This window comes from Peromyscus maniculatus, chromosome X (genome assembly GCF_049852395.1).
Source record: "Peromyscus maniculatus bairdii isolate BWxNUB_F1_BW_parent chromosome X, HU_Pman_BW_mat_3.1, whole genome shotgun sequence".
Taxonomy (NCBI): domain Eukaryota; kingdom Metazoa; phylum Chordata; class Mammalia; order Rodentia; family Cricetidae; genus Peromyscus; species Peromyscus maniculatus.
Genome location: NC_134875.1, coordinates 53,375,063 through 53,395,678, shown reverse-complemented (window position 1 = coordinate 53,395,678; position 20,616 = coordinate 53,375,063). Strand labels below are relative to the sequence as shown.

Genomic DNA, 20,616 nt, shown 5'->3' with positions numbered 1-20,616 from the left:
TCCTATATAAATGGGAATTCATGCAGTTATGCAGGATTGTCCCCTTTCCTCATCCCCTGCACGGTGAGTTCTGCTCTCAACTTCTATGAGACAAACTTTTGCATTCCACATGTGAGATCATTTGGTACTGTCCTTCTGTGCCCAACTTACTTCAGTTAATCTAGTCATCTCTAGTTTTAGAATTGTTGTTACAAATGTTGGGATTCCCAACCCTTTCGTGGTTAGTATTACACTGTATCTATATAACACAATTGTCTTTATTCCTTAGTAGGAGGATACCAGTATCTCCTCCTCCACTTTTGCCTTCAGTACAATTTGCCTTTTTCCTTTGTTACACTAAATGCTTATTCTATAGATTAGCTCAATCCTTAAGACTACTATATAAATATCTTATCCCCATTTTGTGGAAGAAGGGTCTAGAGAATCAGATAGAAAAACTAGTAGTGTGTGAGTGTGACTTTAATTTCGGGTATGATACTAAAGAACCTCTGAGATTAGAAGTATGTCGTTGGCCTGGTGGTGGTGTGCACACCTTTAATCTCAGCACTTGGGAGGCAGAGGCAGGGAGATCTCTGTGAGTTTGAAGCCAGTCTGATCTACAGAGTGATTTCCAGGACAGCTATGACTGTTACACAGAGAAACCTTGTCTAGAAAAAAACAAAACAAACAACAAAAAAGAAGTATGTTGTTTACCATTGAGTCTCATATGAAGTTTCCCAGAAGATATTTTGAGGTATTGGAAAAATGTTTCCTTCTTGAAGTCAATATTTTGGTACCTTACTCTGCACCTTTTCTAAGCCTGGGCATTCCCTACCTAGCAACCCAGGAAGGGACTTTTCTCTGGATAGAGAATCACTATATAATGTGGAGGCTGTATTTGTATAGTTCATTCTGGGACAAATCCTAATTTTGATATGTCTAATGTCTTATTTCTAGTGTTTTGCAATGAAAACATATTTTTCACCATCCTCTGTAGCTATCTTTTCAAATATGCAATCTTAAATCTGGTTTTGATTCTGTTCATCTCTATTTTTTTTTTTATCCTTCTCTCTGATACTATTACTCTCACTTTTTGTGAGTTTCGTAGATTGTGTGCAATATGTTGGTGGTGGTCTCTGGTGGCTATCATCCCCATCCAACCTGTAATCAAGAACAAAGTTTAGCTGGTATCACTGGGAATATATTCATAAAGATGGATGAGTAAGGCAAACCTCTCTATACATATAGTACAAGGGAGAAAAGTAAGTAGCTTACATGGCTTCTCTCTGAATCTCATTGGTCAACAGACAGAGGAGAAGAAAAGGACTACACTTCTATACATTCTGCCTGATACTAAATGAATGAAGGTCAGATGCTGGTATAGAACATTGGATGGCTTTTATTAACATTTTAGAATTGAGAGGCAGAATATCTTCTTTACTGAACAAAGAATAACATTTAATACCCCCTCATTCACACAGTTTTAACAAAAGTATCAAACCTCTTTATTTGATATTTTTGCTTCATTTTTTTACTTTAATTTTCATTTGAATATATTAGTTATATGTGATTGGTTCCATTGTACCTTTTGCACACATGTATAGAATACGTTTTTGCTAGCCTCCTCCAATATCCTCTTTTGCTCCACTTATCATCCCTTTACTTTCCCCAGCAAGTCCTACATTTCATTTATCCAATTTCTGAATGAAAGAGTCCTCTAGCTTTTCTAGAACACCAACAGTACAAACACAAAAATGTACTTTGACATGCAATGTTCTTCTAGTTTGACCAGTTGCCTCAATTGGTACCCTGATGTTAAGGAGGTAAAGGATAGCAATTTGAATTTTCCTTATTTTTGCTCTGCCTGTCTAAATATGAATGTTTGCCATTAGTTTTAATTGATACTGACAGAGAATAAATGAATTAATACTCATTAATTTATTCATTCAGTGGATCATTGGTTCAATGATTACTTTCTAGATACCAACCTTGGTGAGACACTATAAGAACTGGGAATGATGTAGTGACCAATGTAAACACATTTCCCCATTGCCCTGGAGGTAATATGTGAATAACCTGGCTCATCTCAACTCTCTAGGAAGTATCTGCTTCAATTAAAACTTGAAAAACTAGCTTCTACTTGTGATTAATAACATCTTTGTATTGAGTAAAGGGAAATACACTGTTTTTCACCAAAAGGAAAAACTTTAAAGATTATTTAATAGTTTCTCAACATGTTATAGACAACACAGGTGCAGTATGGTTGCCTCAGCTAAGGTTTGCGTTGGATTGGGTGGCTAAATGCAATGTATCCTCCAGTTCTTCTGGCTCATATGGACTTTACTTGTGCCTATGGAGTCTGTTCTTCCTACTGGTGTGGGTTGTGCTGTGCCAATGGAGAATGTTCTTCCAGCTGGCGTAGGTGGTCCTGGTGCCTATAGGGTCCCCTGTTCTTCCTACTAGTGTAGGTGGTACTTGTTCCTGTTCTTCCAACTGGAGTAGGTGGTACTTGTATAAGTGCTGCTGATGCTGTGATGGATGGTTGGCCAAGGGAAGAATGATGGGGTTGGTGAATTTGGGGGGTGGAGTGGGTTGTAGAGGTTACAGAGTCCAAGGGTGTTGGTGCAGCATGCCCGCGGGTCTCTCACCTGTTGGCCGACTGCTGGGTATGGCTCACAAGTTATATTTATAATAGAGAAAAATAGAAGTACCACATTTACAACAGTGACAAACTGTAAGACACTAAAAATTTTTAGTAATTATTAGAAGAGATCTAAATAACGTTATTTTATGAAAAATATGAACTCTGACCTAACATGAGGTAAAGTTTATTTCTCCATGGAAAACCATTACAATTTAATGTAACAAAATTAAGAATTTTGAAACTGGAAAACACAATTATACAGTTTTTAGACTCACATGGATGAACAGATATATCCAAAATGTCAAAAAAATACTAGGAAATAAAAGGAGGTTGATTGGGTCAGATACTAACAAATATTGCAAATATTGCAAAACAGCATCAACTAGAATAAGAAGATGAGGGGAAGATCTCAACACTCAGGAGGCAGAGACAGGAGGATCTCTTTAAGCAAGTCCAGCTTGCTTTCCTGTGTAAGTTTTACGACAGCTAGAGATACATAGAGAGACCTTGTCTCAATAGAAAGGAAGAAAGAATTTTTTTTTTCTGGTCCAGTTTAGGCAACCATATTGTTGAGATTTCCTGGGTACAGTTTCCCTATCATATATGGAAGACACTATCTCCATTTGGGGTTGAACACCCCATGGAAAGCTCAACATTTTGACGTGTAGTGTTTTTCTGTAAAGGTCTCTGTCTGCTGCACGAAGAAGCTTCCTTGATGAGGACTGGTAGCTACACTTCTCCGTTAAAATGACATTACCAAGAGACATACCAACAGGGATGGAAGAAATTACACAAGGCCTCAGTGCCAGATGAAGAGCTATAGGCAATTTCGCCTGCCAAAAGAGGGAGAATTAGTCTTCCCCAGGGACAAGCGCCCTGATAGGTTATACAATACCAGTCAATCAGATCTAAATATGCATACATACGAGCAACATCAAACGGACTTAGCAAGATTATATATTAAGTAAGAAGCCATAAATTTGAGAAGTTTTTTTTGGGGGGGGGATGGGAGGAGTTGGAGAGAGGATGGGGAGAGTGAAATGGTATAAATAGAATACACATGTCTGAGACCCTCCCAAATTAAAAAAATTCAAATGAATAATAAAGACTTAATTTTATATCTCCAAATAATAGTTTAGCAATGATCATATATAAATGTCATCATTCATGTGAATGAGCTAAAAGTTGAATTTAGATTCACCTGTGACTATTTTCTTAAAGGCTAAAATGATCATTTAGAGACCTCATTCGTTACATGACAACCCAAAGGACAACCACTTTTTTTGATAATAAAATCACTAGCTAAAATGCTTGACAATGTTGAATAACTATTGAAAATGCAATAAATCTATACATCTTATAGCCATAAAAGTATTCCACCCTGAACTTATTAATTGTGTATTGATTACTTTTAAAGATACTTTTATTTTGAAGAATGAACTGATGAACTGTTTGACCATTTACCAGTTGAGGAACACTTGTGGTATTTTTTTTTTGTAACTGCCAATAAAGCTATTGCAGGATTTGGTTTAGATTTTATATTTTATATTTTGTTTTTTCTAAACTATCTTTTTTAATTTTTAAGATTATAATTATATCATTTCCCCTTTCCCTTTCCTCCCTCTAAACCCACCCATATACATTCTTTGCATTCTCTCTCTCTCTCCTTTTGTTTTTGAAACAGGGTTTCTCTGTGTAGCTTTGTGCCTTTCCTGGAACTCACTTGATAGCCCAGGCTGGCCTCGAACTCACAGAGATCCACCTGGCTCTCCCTCCCGAGTGCTGGGATTAAAGGCTTGTGCCACTGCCACCTGGCCTTCTTGGCTCTCTTCTTTCAAAGTCATTGACTATTTTCTTCAATCACTGTTATAGAACGCACCCCCCCCAACACACACATGCCTCACTGTGTATGTGGCATCTCTGTGTGTGTTTGTATTTTTTTTTTTTTTACTATGAATGACACTTTATTCAGTCATTTTCTTCACAACTGAAACTCCGGGAATTCAAAATTAACATCTTTGCCTGTGAGCTTCTTATACACACCAGAAAAAAGTTTCAACCTTGTGCTCCAAGTTGTTCTGCTGGGCTTTGTCTAAATGAACCTTTATGAGCCGGCTGCCATCCAGTTTCACGCGGATCCTCTTCTCCACAATCTTACTTGGGAAGACCAAGTCCTCGAGGATGGCATCGTGCACTGCAGTGAGGCTTCTGGGGCGCTTCTTATTTTTGTGTGGCTTTTCCGAGTTGGCTTGGGCAGAATCCTCCTCTGAGCAATGAAGACCACAAGCCTCCCACTGGACTTTTTCTCCAATTCACGAACCAGCCAGACTTGGATTTTCTGAAAAGACTTCAGCCGAGGAACTGGTACAAAAAATTATGATAGCTTTCCAGCCACCACCAACTTCAATTTCCTTGGCCGCCGTGATGTTCAGTTCCTGCAGCTGCGCCTTGAGATCGGAGTTCATCTCCAGCTGGAGCACTGCAAGGGAGATGCCAGACTCGAACTCGTCCAGCTTCTCGCCATTGGGCTTCATGATCTTGGCGCTCGAGCTGAACATGGCTCGTCCCTGACGGAGTGCCGGCTTCGAAAGAGCTTTTTTTTTTGTTTTTTTGAGACACGGTTTCTCTGTGTAGCTTTGTGCCTTTCCTGGAACTCACTTGGTAGCCCAGGCTGGCCTCGAACTCATAGAGATCTGCCTGCCTCTGCCTCCCGAGTGCTGGGATTAATGGCCTGCGCCACCACCACCTGGTGTATTTTTTTTTTAAATTAAGAAAATTTTTATTCATTTTACATACCAACCACGGATGCCCCTCTCTTCCCTCCTCCTGCCCCCCATCCTCCTTCCCCCAACCCATCCCCCCATTCCCTCTTCCAACAAGGTAAGGTCTCCCATGGGGAGTCAGAAGAGTCTAGTACATTCAGTTGAGGAAGGTCCAAGCCCCTCCCCCTGTATCAAGGCTGTGCAAGGTGTCCCACCATAGGTAAGGGGCTCCAAAAAGCCAGCTCATGTATTCTTAAATACATAAATATAACATGCTCAGTCTATATAATGTTTCTTGTACGTATGTTTTCAAGGATGACTGTTGAATATTGGATAACCAATTGGTATGCTCTTCCCAGGGGAGGACTATTTCTTCCACTCAGTATTCCTTAGTTTTGTATAGGTTTTTGGGTATGTGTGTAGAGTTGAGGCCTCATGGCCTTTATCCTGTCCACTTTATCATGTCTATTGATGTAGTCCTTGTTCAGTTCATGTTTAGGTAGACATGTTGGTGGAACTTTGTAGGTGTAGTTCCTTTGACACTTCCAGGAGATACAGTATTGTAGAAAATTCCCTATCCTCTGGCTCTTACAATCTTTCTGCCCCCTTTTCTGCAATGACCCCTGAGCCTTAGGTGCAGGAGTTTTATTATAGATATGTCAGTTGGGACTGGGCTCCACATCTCTGCATTTTGTTATCCTATGGTTTTTCTATAATATTCTCTGTCTATTGCAAAGAGAACTTTCCTTGATGAGGGGTGAGGACTATACTTATCAGTGGGTATAAAGACAAATATTTAAATATAGTTAGGGATTATGCTGGTTTAGTAACATAGACATTCTTTATTTCTGTTCTATTGTTTGGTTTCTACTATTTTCTTTTGATTCTTTTCAAAACTTTCCATTTCCCTGCTCACATTACCTCTTTGTTCTTACATATTGCCAATTTTCCACTAGAATTATAAATATATTTTAAATAGGTTTGCCATTTATTATATTTATTTTACTCCATGGCTTGTGAAAAATAAAATATCTGACGTATCAATCTGATTATGATACTGCTCTCCAGAACTTTTTTTGTACTTTTGTGTGTCTTGTAATTTTTAGTTAATAACATAATATACCACCTTGTAAAAGAAACTGAGTTTAGTAAGCATTTACAATAATGGCTTTACATTTTTCTGGCTAACAGTCTTTGTGTATTGCTCATTGTAATTGTGATTCTAGAATCTAAAATATTGTGTATTTGTTTTGATGAATCACTTGTCTGTACTTTGCAAGAAGATTTTTCAAAATAAGACTTAGTCATGCCTTTACCTCAGCCATAATCCTGTATTATTCTTCAGTTGTTTTAAAATTATGTTTATTTATCTGTGTGTGTGGCTGCACACAGTTGCCATAGCACACGTGTAGAGACCAGAGGATGACATGTGGAAGATGATTCTCTTCTTTCTACCATATAGGTTCTTAGGATTGCACTCAGGTCGACAGGCTTGTTGGCAATTATCTTTACATAATCTGACTGGCCCTACAATTCTGAATTATTATATATGATCCTTAGTGTTTGCCAGTATAGTATAAGCTAGGGAAGCATTCTGTGCTTTTATGATTAGATCTCAGCATTTTAGTGAGCCTTGTTTCTAGGCAGATATTATCATACATACCTATGGTCTTTATTCTTATCTTTCACTATCAAGGAAGGCAGTGAATTTTGAATTCTTCCAACAATTCAAAGGCTAGGGGGAGATAGAGTGTTTAAATAGTTACTCTCTCCAGTTATTGTTCCCTAAGAGCTATGATTGCCATTCCAGTGTGTGGGGTGGATGTTGCCTCCATTACATCAACTATCTGAAGATTCTGAGAACTGTTTAGCTTCAGTTGTTTTAGCTGTATTCTTTTTGTAAGAATGATAGTAATGAGCCGGGCGGTGGTGGCAAACGCCTTTAATCCCAGCACTCGGGAGGCAGAGCCAGGAGGATCTCTGTGAGTTCGAGGCCAGCCTGGACTACCAAGTGAGTCCCAGGAAAGGCGCAAAGCTACACAGAGAAACCCTGTCTCGAAAAAACCAAAAAAAAAAAAAAAAAAGAATGATAGTGATGGTTTTAAACCCCTTTTCATGACAGACTGAAAAAATGGCACCAGCTCTAGAATTATAACCACTTAAAATGTTGTTTCTAGAGTCCTCTAGAAATGCTAGTCACATTAATTCTCAATAATTGATGGATAATTTGATAAGAGACTACTGAGTCAACAGAAATTGAATAAGAGTTAGTATTTATTGCACAGTTTTAACATGCAATATGTTATAATACAGGGCCTTTATATGCATTGCCTCATTTAATCTTTATTATCTCAATAAATATTATTACCCCCACTTTTTAAAAGATAGTTGCAGCAATTAACTGCTCAGAAACATAAAACTGGTATTCTTATTCAAGTGTTCAAATTTATGACTATGGGATATTAATATCAACATTACAATTAAAGGTATGATTGGAAAGTTAGAACTTGGGAGGGAAAGGACACATTGGAGCAAGGTATTCTAGCATTTTGGGTTAGGGTACAGGTATGGCTGATAAAATTGAGGTTCATTCCCAATTTGTACTTATGGTTTTAGCCATCTATTCTATCTTCATATTACAGAAAATGTGAGTTCCCTAAAGACCATTCAACAGATGCATAAATGCCTCAAGGGATAGTACACAGTACAGGTGAAAGGAGAGAGGTCATCCTAAGGGTGTGGGTTTTAGGCATTCAGATATAAGGGATTTGAGAATCAGAAGTTACTGTTTGGCCTTTGTCCATACAGCTGCTTGGTGATTAATCCTCAGAATCAGGTGAAATATTTAAATCAACCATCGTGATCTTCTGGCCATGAGGAATGAATTGTATATTCCAAATGGCAGTAAATTAACCATGACCACCATAACAAATGGATTACAAAATTTCCATGGGTATGAGGATGATATCACATAAGTGGATTATGAGTACAGTGGCGAATATTTCAAAACAAAACCTCCAAGATCCAAATGAGTCAGCCAACGGGTTATTTCAAGAGACTATGTCAAAAAAATGTCTCTTTTGTGCATTCAACTCTCCCAATGCAGCAACTGCTTGTATGGGGTAACTGTATCCAAAGGAGGGCAAAAGGGAAAGAAACTGGGATTTATAGACTGGTATTACATTGATTGTGCAAGGATATCTTACAAAAACCTGCTCCATGAAGCTGAATGGTAAAGAACTAGAGGTAGACAACTTTTATAAGGCTGACCCTTAGCAATATCTTTAAATTGATGCAGTTTATTTCAATAGCAGTAGGGCCAATAATAGGAGGGAAAGTAAACCATGTAAATATTTATAATTTTTATGTATTTGCTTTTTTGGTGGTTTAACTAACTATTGTTAGAAGAACAGCTATCCTGAGACTTGATCTGTGCACTTAAAACTTTTTTACTCAGTGGTCTGTCATAATAAACCAGGGATGAGACAGTGAAATGTGGCAATATGACATGTCCACTAGACAAGTAGTGAACAGAAGTGGTGTAGTGACATCATTAAGTTCAGCAGCCAGTATCCTAGAGAAGAAATATTTCAAATAAGTAGAATCAAAGCCTAGAAAACATCTGCAATTTTATATACCACTAAGGTAACAGTTTAGATAGCAGATAGATGGGAGCAGACAGGAAGTCATCCATGTGTGATGATGGTAAAAATACTTTCTACAGGCTGCTTCTATCAAAATACAGTTCCTCCATCTACCTGCTAAGATTAGTGTTAGAGTGCCCTCTTAAAAGTTGTGCTTTCTCGGGCAGCTGAAGCATTATTTTGCTGGCAGATAGTTAACCAATTAGTATTACCAAAAGGATTTACTTTTATCTGATTAGCCCAGTAGCAACACAGCTTATTAAACAGAACAAGAGGTTCTAGGGAGATATGATCCAGGATTGGGAAGGTTTAGAAATGGAAAACATTCTTTGTGCTGGATGACAACTTTACAGGGTATGGCTGCCTAAGACTGTGATGGATAAAAACCCTGCTTTAAAAAAAAAAGCGAAAAAGAAAACAACAAAAACCCCCAAACACCAAAACAACAACAACAACAACAAAAACAAACAAACCCTGCCTTTGGGTCATGGCAAATCAGATGGTACTTAATATGATATTGCCCCCATAATAGAAAAAGTAGAATTGAGACTTAAAGAAATTGGGTAAACCCTGAATTTCAACCTAGAGATATTTTCATCCAAGCCTAGTTTTCGTTTTCATCTTTACCACATGGCCTACAGAGGAATGAAGACAACCTAAGGACATTTTGACAAGCTGCACTTTTACAAACAGACAAACCTACTTCCACTGGATAGGTCTAAGTGACAAGTTAGAAAGTACATGAGACTGTCTACATTTATCTCAAAGGACATGCAAAGATTCTAGCCTGTTCATCTCCTCTATATATTTTTGTTTTTACTTCCTGTATTTGTGGGGGAGGGGTCTGTGATCAGTGATTTAAAATTAGTTATAACTAATTACATATGGATTTTCTCCAAAATGACATTAGAAAATGAGGCCATTTATCTTTGAATAAAGTAAGTGTGTGGGCTTTTGCCTGCCCCCACCACCTCTATGTGAGAGCGCAGCAGCTCAGCTTTCATTTTCCTTTCCTCTCAAAATGCCCAGAGGGACCATATTTTTGTTTAATGACCTTCAGAATGATTCTTTAGAAATCTGAGGCTATCAGTGTTGGAAGCAATGCGAACATAATTGTGGATTATTGTTGTATGACGTTAGTGGCAGCTGGGCTGGTTTTTTTCCTCTCTGTTTAGACTTTTCTTCATTTTCCCAGAAACCTTATATCCCAAGGTTTAGCTCAGAAGCAAATCTCATATAGGTGATAAACCTTGCCAGACATGGTATGTAATATAATTTCAGACAGACTCTTAACTGTTCTTCAGAAAGACCCCAGAGAGTGAAGCAGTCTTATATCTAGATGTCCTCCATTGTATTACTTTTATTTACGCTCTGAAAATGTGTTTGGATAGCTATACTGGACATATCTCTTGAATATTATACCTATGAACTTAAATGCCAATTTTTGTGCTTTGTTGCCAAATCTCCTGCTAACAGGAAGAAAAAGTTATAGTGAAAAACTAATAAATGGGTACTTGCTCTCACAAATAATTTATAAACATTTATAGACACTCACAGCTGGGGATTGAGAGTCAACAGATTCCAAGGTTTTGTGAGTGCTTGAAATATGTATACGGAATGTAGGGGTAAGGAAGAGTAGATGCAGATGTTACATTCACTATAGTGGATAAAATGAAAAAGTTCTTTCAACTGTTGTCCACATAATCTGCTTTGTAATTGATTTTATTATTGTCTCAACTGACAGACTCAGAATCTAGATGACAAAATAATTTTATCTTAACTGTTCAGTATTCCCTTATAGCTACCTGCTATTCTTCCACTGATGTTTGTACAATGTCTGGCTGGTTGAAAAATTCCAGTTGGCCATAGAGAGACTTGGGACAATATATAAAAGTTGTTTGAGAAAATTTCCAAACCAAAGCTTCCTGCCAGAACAGTCTTGTACACTTGGTTGCCACATACTTGTCCCTCACGGGGAAAGTATTATACATTCCTTTCTTGAGAAGTCCAAAGTAGTAGCAAGACTGCCCCACTTTCCCATCAGAAGAAAATAAAAATTTGCTTCAAAATATTTTTTTCTCTCATCACGTATCAATAAACTCACAAAGTAAGTAGTTGATTTCTCTATGCTGTTACTATTACAAAATGCATCCTCATTTCATTTGCTATGTATCTTAGATTCCCTCCTCTCACTTTTGTCCACAAGGAAGGAGATTTTGAGATATCAATATTAAGGTTTTTGTTTGTTTATTTTTGTTTTTTTACAACAGAAAATATTTAATGAAATACTTATAAACTTCACTACTAATGTAAAAAGCCTGTTATAAACCATCAGTGAAGCTTCACATTCTGATCAAATTATGGTCCATGGCCAAATGAAATATAGTCCCTGAAGACTCTTAGGAAAAATGCATATCAGTTAAAAAAACAGGGCATTAAAATAATACTTAGCAACTTTTAACGTTACTCTATGTGACTCTTGCAATTTGGGAGCTTGTATGGTTTTCGGTTTTTGCTTAATACCTTTGAACTCCTCTTGCTTTTGGAGTCAGGTTTTTAAAATAGCTCTTGGCATTGCAACTAATGATATTTGAACTGGACTCAATAGTATGCATTTATGATATTGCCTGATCATTGTTTAAACTTCTTAGTTACACATTTGGAAGACTATGTGGAAGAATACAACAATGCAATTTTACCTTGCCAATTCTAAGATTTAGCAGTGCGAATATTCATTTTTCACTAACTTACAAATATTTTCCCTGCAGGAATGCAAGCCAAAAATGTGGAGAAGCATCATAATACAAAAAGGAAATGCTCTTCTCATTCAGGAAGTTCAAGAAGAAGATGGTGGAAATTACACATGTGAACTTAAATATGAAGGAAAACTTGTAAGACGAACAACAGAACTGAAAGTTACAGGTAGGAGCTGGTTCTACCAAAGTGTGACAAATGCAATTTAAGTTTTGTTCAAAGAGATAACTTCCCATGAATTTAGAATTGGCAGCAAATCAAGCTGTTGGAAATATCACTATTAATAAGTTGCACTGAACTAAAGATATATGTGGAACATATGTGATTAGAAGTCAAGAACTCTTTGGCTGCCTGTGTGTTCTCTCCTGTTATGAATCACTTTTAATTCTTTTTTTTTTTTTTTTTTTGGTTTTTCGAGACAGGGTTTCTCTGTGTAGCTTTGCGCCTTTCCTGGAACTCACTTGGTAGCCCAGGCTGGCCTCAAACTCACAGAGATCCGACTGCCTCTGCCTCCCCAGTGCTGGGGTTAAAGGCGTGCGCCACCACCGCCCGGCTAATCACTTTTAATTCTTCAGCCTGCCACTGATAGTGTAGAACTCTGAAGTGATATGCTGGAACCATTCTCAGATGTTGCCTTAACTCATGTGTGGAATCCCCATGGGGTTCCGTAGGGATTTGGGAATGAAATCTGTTGAATTGCATTTACACACAATAATTACAAATTGGAATTCTTAGATAGAGGAACTCCAAGTAAAGATAAGAACAAATAAGTAGGAGCCTATAGGAGTATAAGACACAAACTCAGAATATTCTTACCTGATAGAAAAACTTCCTATGTTGCTGAAAATTAATTACTAAATGTCTGCAAATCTTGGTTAATTTACATGTTGGATGATCCTTACCTAAAATTCTTGGGACCAGAAGTGACTCATAGTTCATTTTGTTTTTTTTTTAATTTTTGGATAATTACACATGCATAATGAAGCAGCTTAGAGACGAAACTTGAGTATAAATGTAAAATATATTTATGTTATATATATAATTACTTATTTTAAATAAATATATCTATGTTATATAAATATGAATATAGATAACCTGTAGGTAATTTTAGACAGTATTTTCTTATGATCCATTACATGATATCAGGTGTGGACTGATATCATGTCATCAACTTGCCACTCAATAAGTTTTGGATTTTGTACCATTGAGGACTTGGCATTCAGAATTTGCATTAATTGACTTAAACATAGTGTGCTTAAACATTACTTATTTAATTATCAAATGTTGGTATCATCCAGTTGACTAATTATGACATACACTGGATAATGTTATTTTTCATCAACTACTTTTGTTTTTCTCTGCCTGATCTTTTAGGGATAGTATTAAAATCAGATGACTTGATAGTTTCTGAATTCAGACATATAACTCATATGTTCAGGTAAATTTTTGATCCTTAAGATTCAATTCACTAGTTCACATTCTGTCTTAATTAGTGACCGTTTTATTTCCTAGATTCAGTTTGCAGAGCACCTTCTGTGAAAGCTTAAATAATTCCTTGGATTAGGATTGTATGTTCTTTCTCTGTGTGAGTTTTCAAAGTAACTACCATGTTAGAGTAATCCTAAGTAGCAAAGATCTGTTTTTGATTAGTTTCTGAATTCTTCAATGTGAATTAAGCTTCCATGACACATTCATGGCAGAAAATTCAATTGCAGACATATCATTAATAAGTGACCTGACCATACACAAGGCATGGTCACTTTGACCATAACCACAGATTCTTATCAGAGTCATACTAACTCTTTTGTTTGGTAATTATTTATTAAACTTTATGACATTATAGTATTTGGCTTGGTTCTAAGCTTAACTATAATAAACCAAGCACCAAGTCTCTTTTACAGTCTCATCTAATGGATTTTGCTGAGAACAATTTGTGTCTTTACTTTCATTCCAGATCCTGGAAAAACACAGCTAGTGTTGCTTATTTTGTACATTTATATCACTTTAATTTGCATGTGCCAAAGTTTTGAATAATTAAACTATGGGTCTAGTATTTCATTAGTTACCATGCAGAGGTTTTCAAAAGTTAATATGTATCAGAGTCATGTGGAAGGACCCAGGAAAGTAAATATGAGAATCTTTAAATCCAGATTTCTAGACTCGTCCACAAGATTTTAATTTAGTACATCAGTAGCACAATTTGCCTTTTTTGTTGAGGCAATTCTGTTTCACACTTTTCAAGGAGCAAGGATGCTTTGAAACACACAGGAAGAGACAATGGTGGTTAAAATAAAGGTCAAAGTAGGTTTGATTTCCTTGGGAGAATGTTACAGTTCACATACATAGTGTAAATATATTCTCACAGGTCCCAAATCACTTCCTTTCAACTCCTAAAAGTGATCATGACAACTCAGGTGGTTGGTTACCAAGGGAAACATGGCAAGGGAGTGTATGGACAAAGCAACCCCAATCAATGAAAGCAGTTATTTATTCACTTAAAAATTTACTATGTGCAACAGATCAAAAAATGAGCTGAGAGCCATAAAAATCATTGAGAATTTCTTTCACTATTATTTCCAGGTCAGTAAGTAATAATCAGTCATATGAAAAGATAAAAACATTCATATTTACTTAAAGAGTTTAAATGTTATTTTTAATGTAGAAACAAAATGGCTTCTAGATATAGAAACTCAAGTTACTACATAGAAGCTGATTCTTTTTTATAGTATTATATACTTTGTACATTCAGTGTTATGAGAGTAATTACAATGGTTTTGTTCTCATCATTCAAAATCCAAGGCTGGTATCATATTAAATACTACTCAAAGTTGTTTAGAATCTAGTAGCACAAAGATATGGGAAAGCAATTTTAATATGGAAATAATAGTATTTGTTAATTATGAAATCATGTAGACTAAGGTAAGATGGTGTGTTGCAAGTATACGTGTTTTATAAAATTATCATTTTTAAAAGGCTGTTTTCCAACTGTTGTTTTTAAATTCATGAATCTAAGAAACATGTCTTCAATAAAACAAATGTTAAGTGCTGGTTAATTTAAGTAGATCAAGTTAAAAAAAGGTCCCAATATTAAAAAATGATAAGTTAGAAAGTTAACCTTTGATAATGAAATGATTTCCTATATGAAATATTTTCAATAATATTTCCTCAAATAGCTTTCTATTGTATCAAAATGGGATTTTTCTTAAATGCATCTCCCTGCAACACATTTATTATATAAATAACAGCATAGTTATAGAACTTTATTATAAATTTCTTTTTATTTCCTTTGAAGGTGCATATGAATAAGTAATAAGACAGAACAGAAAATATACACAATTGCAAGTTTAGGTCATTTGCTCAATATGCCTACAGCTAATAGTTTTATTTTCCACAGCATATTTTAGGTGGCTGTTTGCTATTTTGTAGCATTTTCCCTTTATTCTCACACTGAATTTGTGCAGAGGACTAGATGAGACAGGAGATTTGGTTCTTCGAGGGTGAAAATGCAGATCAGGTGATAATGGAAGAAGTAGGGAAGGAATGAGAGAACAAGATAATGGAATGGGGTCCCTGGGGTGAGAAAAGGTCTGCCTTAAGAAGGTTTAAGAGAGACATAAATTACTGAATGTTCTAAAAAATGAACAAAAGGAGAAATCCAACATGAATTCACTTCTTCAGCTGGTGAATCATTCATAAACAAATTCTTTTGTGCAGCCTTTTAGAAATGAGCATTAGCCATTTAGGAAACAAACCCTACTAACTGGTTCTCTGCTGAATATGCAAATAATAAATACAAGGAAAAGTTGTTGGATGACTGGATCCAAGCAAGAATTAACCCCTCAATCAATTTTCAAATGCTTCTAGGATTCATACAATTCATATATATGAGTGACGTAGATCGTGTCCCAGGTAATAGGGAGTAGTAAATTGTAGCATCCTGTCATTGCTCACTGCTGTCAAATGAGAGCAGGGTTCACTATTGCTAGGTTCTGTGAAGTTTTTTTTTTTTTTTTTTTAAAGAAATGATGTTAGTCTTTATTTTTATGTGAAATTCCTGGATTGCAATGCCCTCCATGGAGCACATAAACCATGACTGTGGGCTAAATTGCATTTAGTAATTGTTCACTTGTGTTCTTGCCTTAAGCAATTTTGTCCAGTAGGACTTGTTTTTTTATTTTGTTTTAGAAACGGTCTCACTTATGTAGCCCTAGCTGGCATGGAACATGCTATGTAGATTATGCTGACTTTAATCTTACAGAGATCCTCCTATCTCTTCCTCCAGAGTGCCAAGATCAAAGGAGTGTTGTACCATTTCTGGTGTGCTCAGTATTTTAAACAAGCCACTATCTGGCTTGTTCAGAATTTATTTCCATCTCTAGTAGTGAATGGGGAGAAGGTTTTAAATCCTAGAGAGTGTTGGAGAGAATTCAATAGGCAAGCCGAGAATAGTGCTCAGTAACTACCCCAGTCATGGCATCCAATAGACTGGTCGATCCAACTGGAGAGAAAAATACTGACAAATTGATCACCTTATAGAGAAGAGTATTTTAGATGAAGATGCATGTTGGTCTCAAGTGATACAGATGAATGGAAAGCCACAGGGATAAAATATCTACCTTAGATGTACCCCAAAGCAGTATGATGAGAACAAATCATTGCCATTTGTTCTCTCTCCTTCACGTTCTCTCTGAGCAGCCAGTTGACATGATCTGACTGTGTGTGTCCTGATTATGACACAAAATGGATCTCATTTGTACCTTTTCCATGACTTAATTGGGAAGGACCTTAGCAGTCAATAGTTCCTGGCTGCACATGACTGACTGTTCTTTTGCACGGTCGCAGGGCCAGAAATCTTAGGAGGCAAACTGGCTTGTGCCAGCTCCACTGCCTTTCCCCTTAAACCTCCCTCTCCTTCCTGAGTAATGCTAGCCTTTTGTTGCCCACAGCACACCCTGGATGGTGTTGCACTGCCTTATGCTCTTTTAAAAGTGCTCGGGTGTTCTGTCTCATGTCTAGCCCATCTCCTCAGATCCTGGCTTTGTGCTGCCATTACTCTAGTACCTCAGTGACTTCAGCAGTTTGTGACTGATAAGAACCAGAAATGTCTTCCTTCTCAAACAGCATATTTGCAGGTTAATAGATATTTCAATACTGTAACTCACAGGCATGACTAATGGTGGGAAATTTTGGCAGTTCTTCAGGCCTGTGGGAGCATTTTTCAGAGTGTCACTATCCCTTGCCTGCAGGTGGCCACTTGTTCCCCCTAGAAATGAGGTAAACCCTATTGCTGACCTTGAGGGACTGGGGAAAAATAGCCTGCTTAGAATTATGGAAAGGGGGGCTTTGGGTGTCAGGATAAAGAGTGATTTTCCCTTTTCTTCTTATCACTCTTATTGTATCTCTATTCTCTCCATATTTCCTTCACTCTGTTCTAACCTATGACATGAGACTATCTATTAATCCTAATGGTGACAACCAGGGTCAAAGAGATCACCAGTTTCTGTCCTCAGAAAATGTTTATGTCATGTTTCTATGCCCTGCAGGGAGATAAATGAACACTGTTAACTATCCCATCAGCAGAAAGGCAGGTTTGCTTCTCTCTAAAACAAAAGGCTATGAGCATATTCATTCCTGTGGGCTGATTTCACAAGCAGTTATGCAGGATCACAGCTTAGAGGTGGAGTGAACGGGTTAGAGAACACGACAGCAGGATCTGGCAAATGTGCCTAATCCTTGACAGCTCAGCTCTATTGGAAGTCTTCTAGCACCAAAGATTTTCAATGATTCTCTTGGCTGGCTTCTCTGACATCAAGTAAGGGGTAGAGTAAGGTTTCTAAGAGAAGGTTTGCATTTTCATTCCTAGGTGTGTAGACCGTGATATCCACAGAAATAGATTTTCTTAGGTCCGTTGGGTTTATTTGTAAAAGTTTCATCTACCTTGTTTTGCCTAACTTGAAAGCATTAGTTTGTGCAAGCAGAAAACAGTCTATAAAGCAACCCTCTGTAAAGCAGAAAGCTGGGGGTTTATATGGAAGGAGACTGGCCATGAACTAGATCTAATAGAATGGAGGAGTTACTCAGAGACCTCCCATTAATGGGGTCAGACATTATACATCACATGTATTCAGAGATCACAACAACCTTTTAGCGTTGGTGAAATTTGGAGAGAGTAAGCTGCTTGTCTGTGATAATATACCTTGTAAGCAGTAGAGCTAGGATTCCATTCTACATCTGTTTAGAATGTTGCTCTTTAAGCTCTCTTGTAAGCCACCTAGAGAGCTCCTGAACGTAACTGTGTTAAGTAAATGTCACTAACTGTTTGCCTCCCTCCTTTTCTGCCTGCTCCATGCTCTCTTTGCTGATGGACATTTTGTACTTTTGTAATTTGTGAGGCCTCCACAGACTTGTCTATATTCACCTGTTTCTTTCTCCTAAAAGCAGATTTTCATGGCTCTGTCTGATGATAATTTATAATTATCTTAGAGTTCCCCTTTGTTTAGATTTGTCTTTGCAATTACTTTAAAATCCTATAAAATTCACTGCTCTCTAGAGAGTCACCATAACACTTAGATACAACATATAATTATGGATATATGTGGAATGCTATGTGCTTTTTTTTTGCTATGTGCTTTTGTGTACATGAGCTCATCATAAAAAAAGAACATATAAGGTATGCTATGTTGCTTTTAATTTACAGGCATAGCAATTGAAATTTGGAAAATACATTTTCTCAGTGTTCCATAGCAACTAAATGATGACTTTGCACTAAAAATTCAGATAGTTGTGGTTTTCACACAGCCTGACCCCTTCTACTACTCGATGCTTGGAACTACCTAGAACTTATGATAATGTGATCTGATTTGACTAGAATGGGTGCTCTTATAAGGAGAAAGAGAAATCCATATGCCAAGCAAACTATCTAGAGGAAATGAGGATTTGCCTGTGATTAAAGACCAGTGGATGGATATATAAATATACACGTGTGTGTGTGTGTGTGTGTGTGTGTGTGTATGTGTGTGTGTGCGTGTGTGTGTGTAATGTGATATAAGATATATATGATATGTGTTTTATATATATTAAATATAATAATATAACATAAATAAAATAATATAAATATATATTAACCCTGATTTGCTCCATGATCACTGTTTCAGAACTGGGAAACTATGATCCAAACAGAGAATCTAATAGTAGTTGTGCCAGTTTGAAAGAATCAGTTTACTTTGTTGAAACTCAGGGTTTTATCTTTTATTGAAAATGCTACTGAGTCTATCAGGTCGATGCCAGTCCTCGGGGGAGACCATGATCTGGAGGAGGGGGGAGTGGGGGGTGGGCTGGGGGGAAGGGGAGGGGGGCAGGAAGGGGGAGAACAAGGGAATCTGTGGCTATTATGTAGAACTGAATAGTATTGTAAAATAAAAAAAATAAAAAGAAAATGCTAATATTTTTTGTCATGTTAATATGGATAAAATAATATGAGAAATGCAGACAATTGCATTTGGGAATTAACAGGTAACTTACAGAGACATTCTTAAAATTACTATTATCATTCCAGGAAAGCTTGAAAAGGTGACTTTGTTACAATTTTACCATAGGAAAGGGGTCCAACAAATAGTCTAATTCAAATGGTTATTATTATTACAGTGCTTCAGTTACAGGAGATACATTTTGAAAACAAAGAAGTTAACTAAGGGCTACGCAAAACTCAAGCAAACTGCTACATAAGTAAGTGTTTAGAACCAAACTATTTCATCCAAGGAGACACAACCATGTGAAATAATTTGTCAATTAATATGGTCAGAGAAAATACTGTTGTCTGTAGAAATGAGTTTTTGCAGCCGGCAAGGACATTTTAATGATGTGTGATCCAAGAGCAAAGGCTGCTGAAAGAAAGCTGAGGTGGAAATTAGTCCCGAGGACGAGCATGCTGAGGAGACAGGCCCTTTCCTATCTAGCAGTTCCTTATGTCATTATGATCCATCCCTAGTGGTTTATAAAGGCAGTTAAATGTCCTCTTTTGGCTGTCAAATAACAAGATAATCCATCAGTTTGAATCTATAAATCATTTCTTTGTTCCAAGAGTACTTTACAGCTGAAGTTCTCTTTGATTTGGCACCATGTTCCAGTGGGGATCTGGAGGAGCAGCTGGCAACTGCCAGATGCAGTAGTGATGAGCTGTGTGGACAGAGACTGGTAGGGAAAGAAAGCTGATTCCTTTCTGGGCCCCACCACTTTGATCTTCTTACCTAGTTTAGGCTTCTACTTGTGTGTCTGGAATATAGTAGTCATTTAGTTTGTTTTGATCTTTTACACCAGAGCTTATCTATACTATGTGATAGCTCTACCTCTGTTATGGTAACAGACAGAAGAGCAGTAATAATAATATTCACTTGTGTTTGGATTAGCTCCCTGAGTGATTTGCCCATTTGCAGTGGTTAAGATGCCATTTACTCAGCATTAACCCTGCTATAATAGCTGTATGAGAAATAAATATTTGTTTTACTTTTTGTGATAAAAAAAGATGTTTTACTGGGATAAGAATGTAGTTCAGTTGATACAATATTTGCCTAGCCTGCCCAGTGTTCTGAGTTTAATTTCCTGTACTGTATAAACCAGGCATAGTGACACAGGCCTATAATCCCAGCACTTGGGCCCATCTTTACCTACATAGCAAGTTTGAGGCTAGCTTGGGATGTATGAAACCCTATTCCCAAAAAGACATTTAAAATCATATTTTAACTACATAGATCCATTTCTACTAAAGTCAATCATTTGTTGATATTTTTATTTGTATATTATATTAATAAAATTATTTTTATGATTCTATTGAACT

At 36.9% G+C, this 20,616-nt stretch overlaps 1 protein-coding gene and 1 pseudogene across 3 annotated transcripts in view; one reads left to right on the top strand and one right to left on the bottom strand.

Annotated features, from left to right (window-relative positions):
• Il1rapl2 (interleukin 1 receptor accessory protein like 2) overlaps positions 1–20,616 on the top strand; it is a 1,196,146-nt gene that overhangs the window by 670,655 nt on the left and 504,875 nt on the right. For all 3 annotated transcript variants that reach the window (XM_042268818.2, XM_076562815.1, XM_076562816.1), the window contains one exon: positions 11,798–11,951. In XM_042268818.2, coding sequence (XP_042124752.1) covers positions 11,798–11,951 — 154 coding nt within the window. The remainder of the gene's footprint in view (positions 1–11,797; positions 11,952–20,616) is intronic.
• LOC102919862 (small ribosomal subunit protein eS7 pseudogene) lies at positions 4,553–5,210 on the bottom strand (annotated as a pseudogene).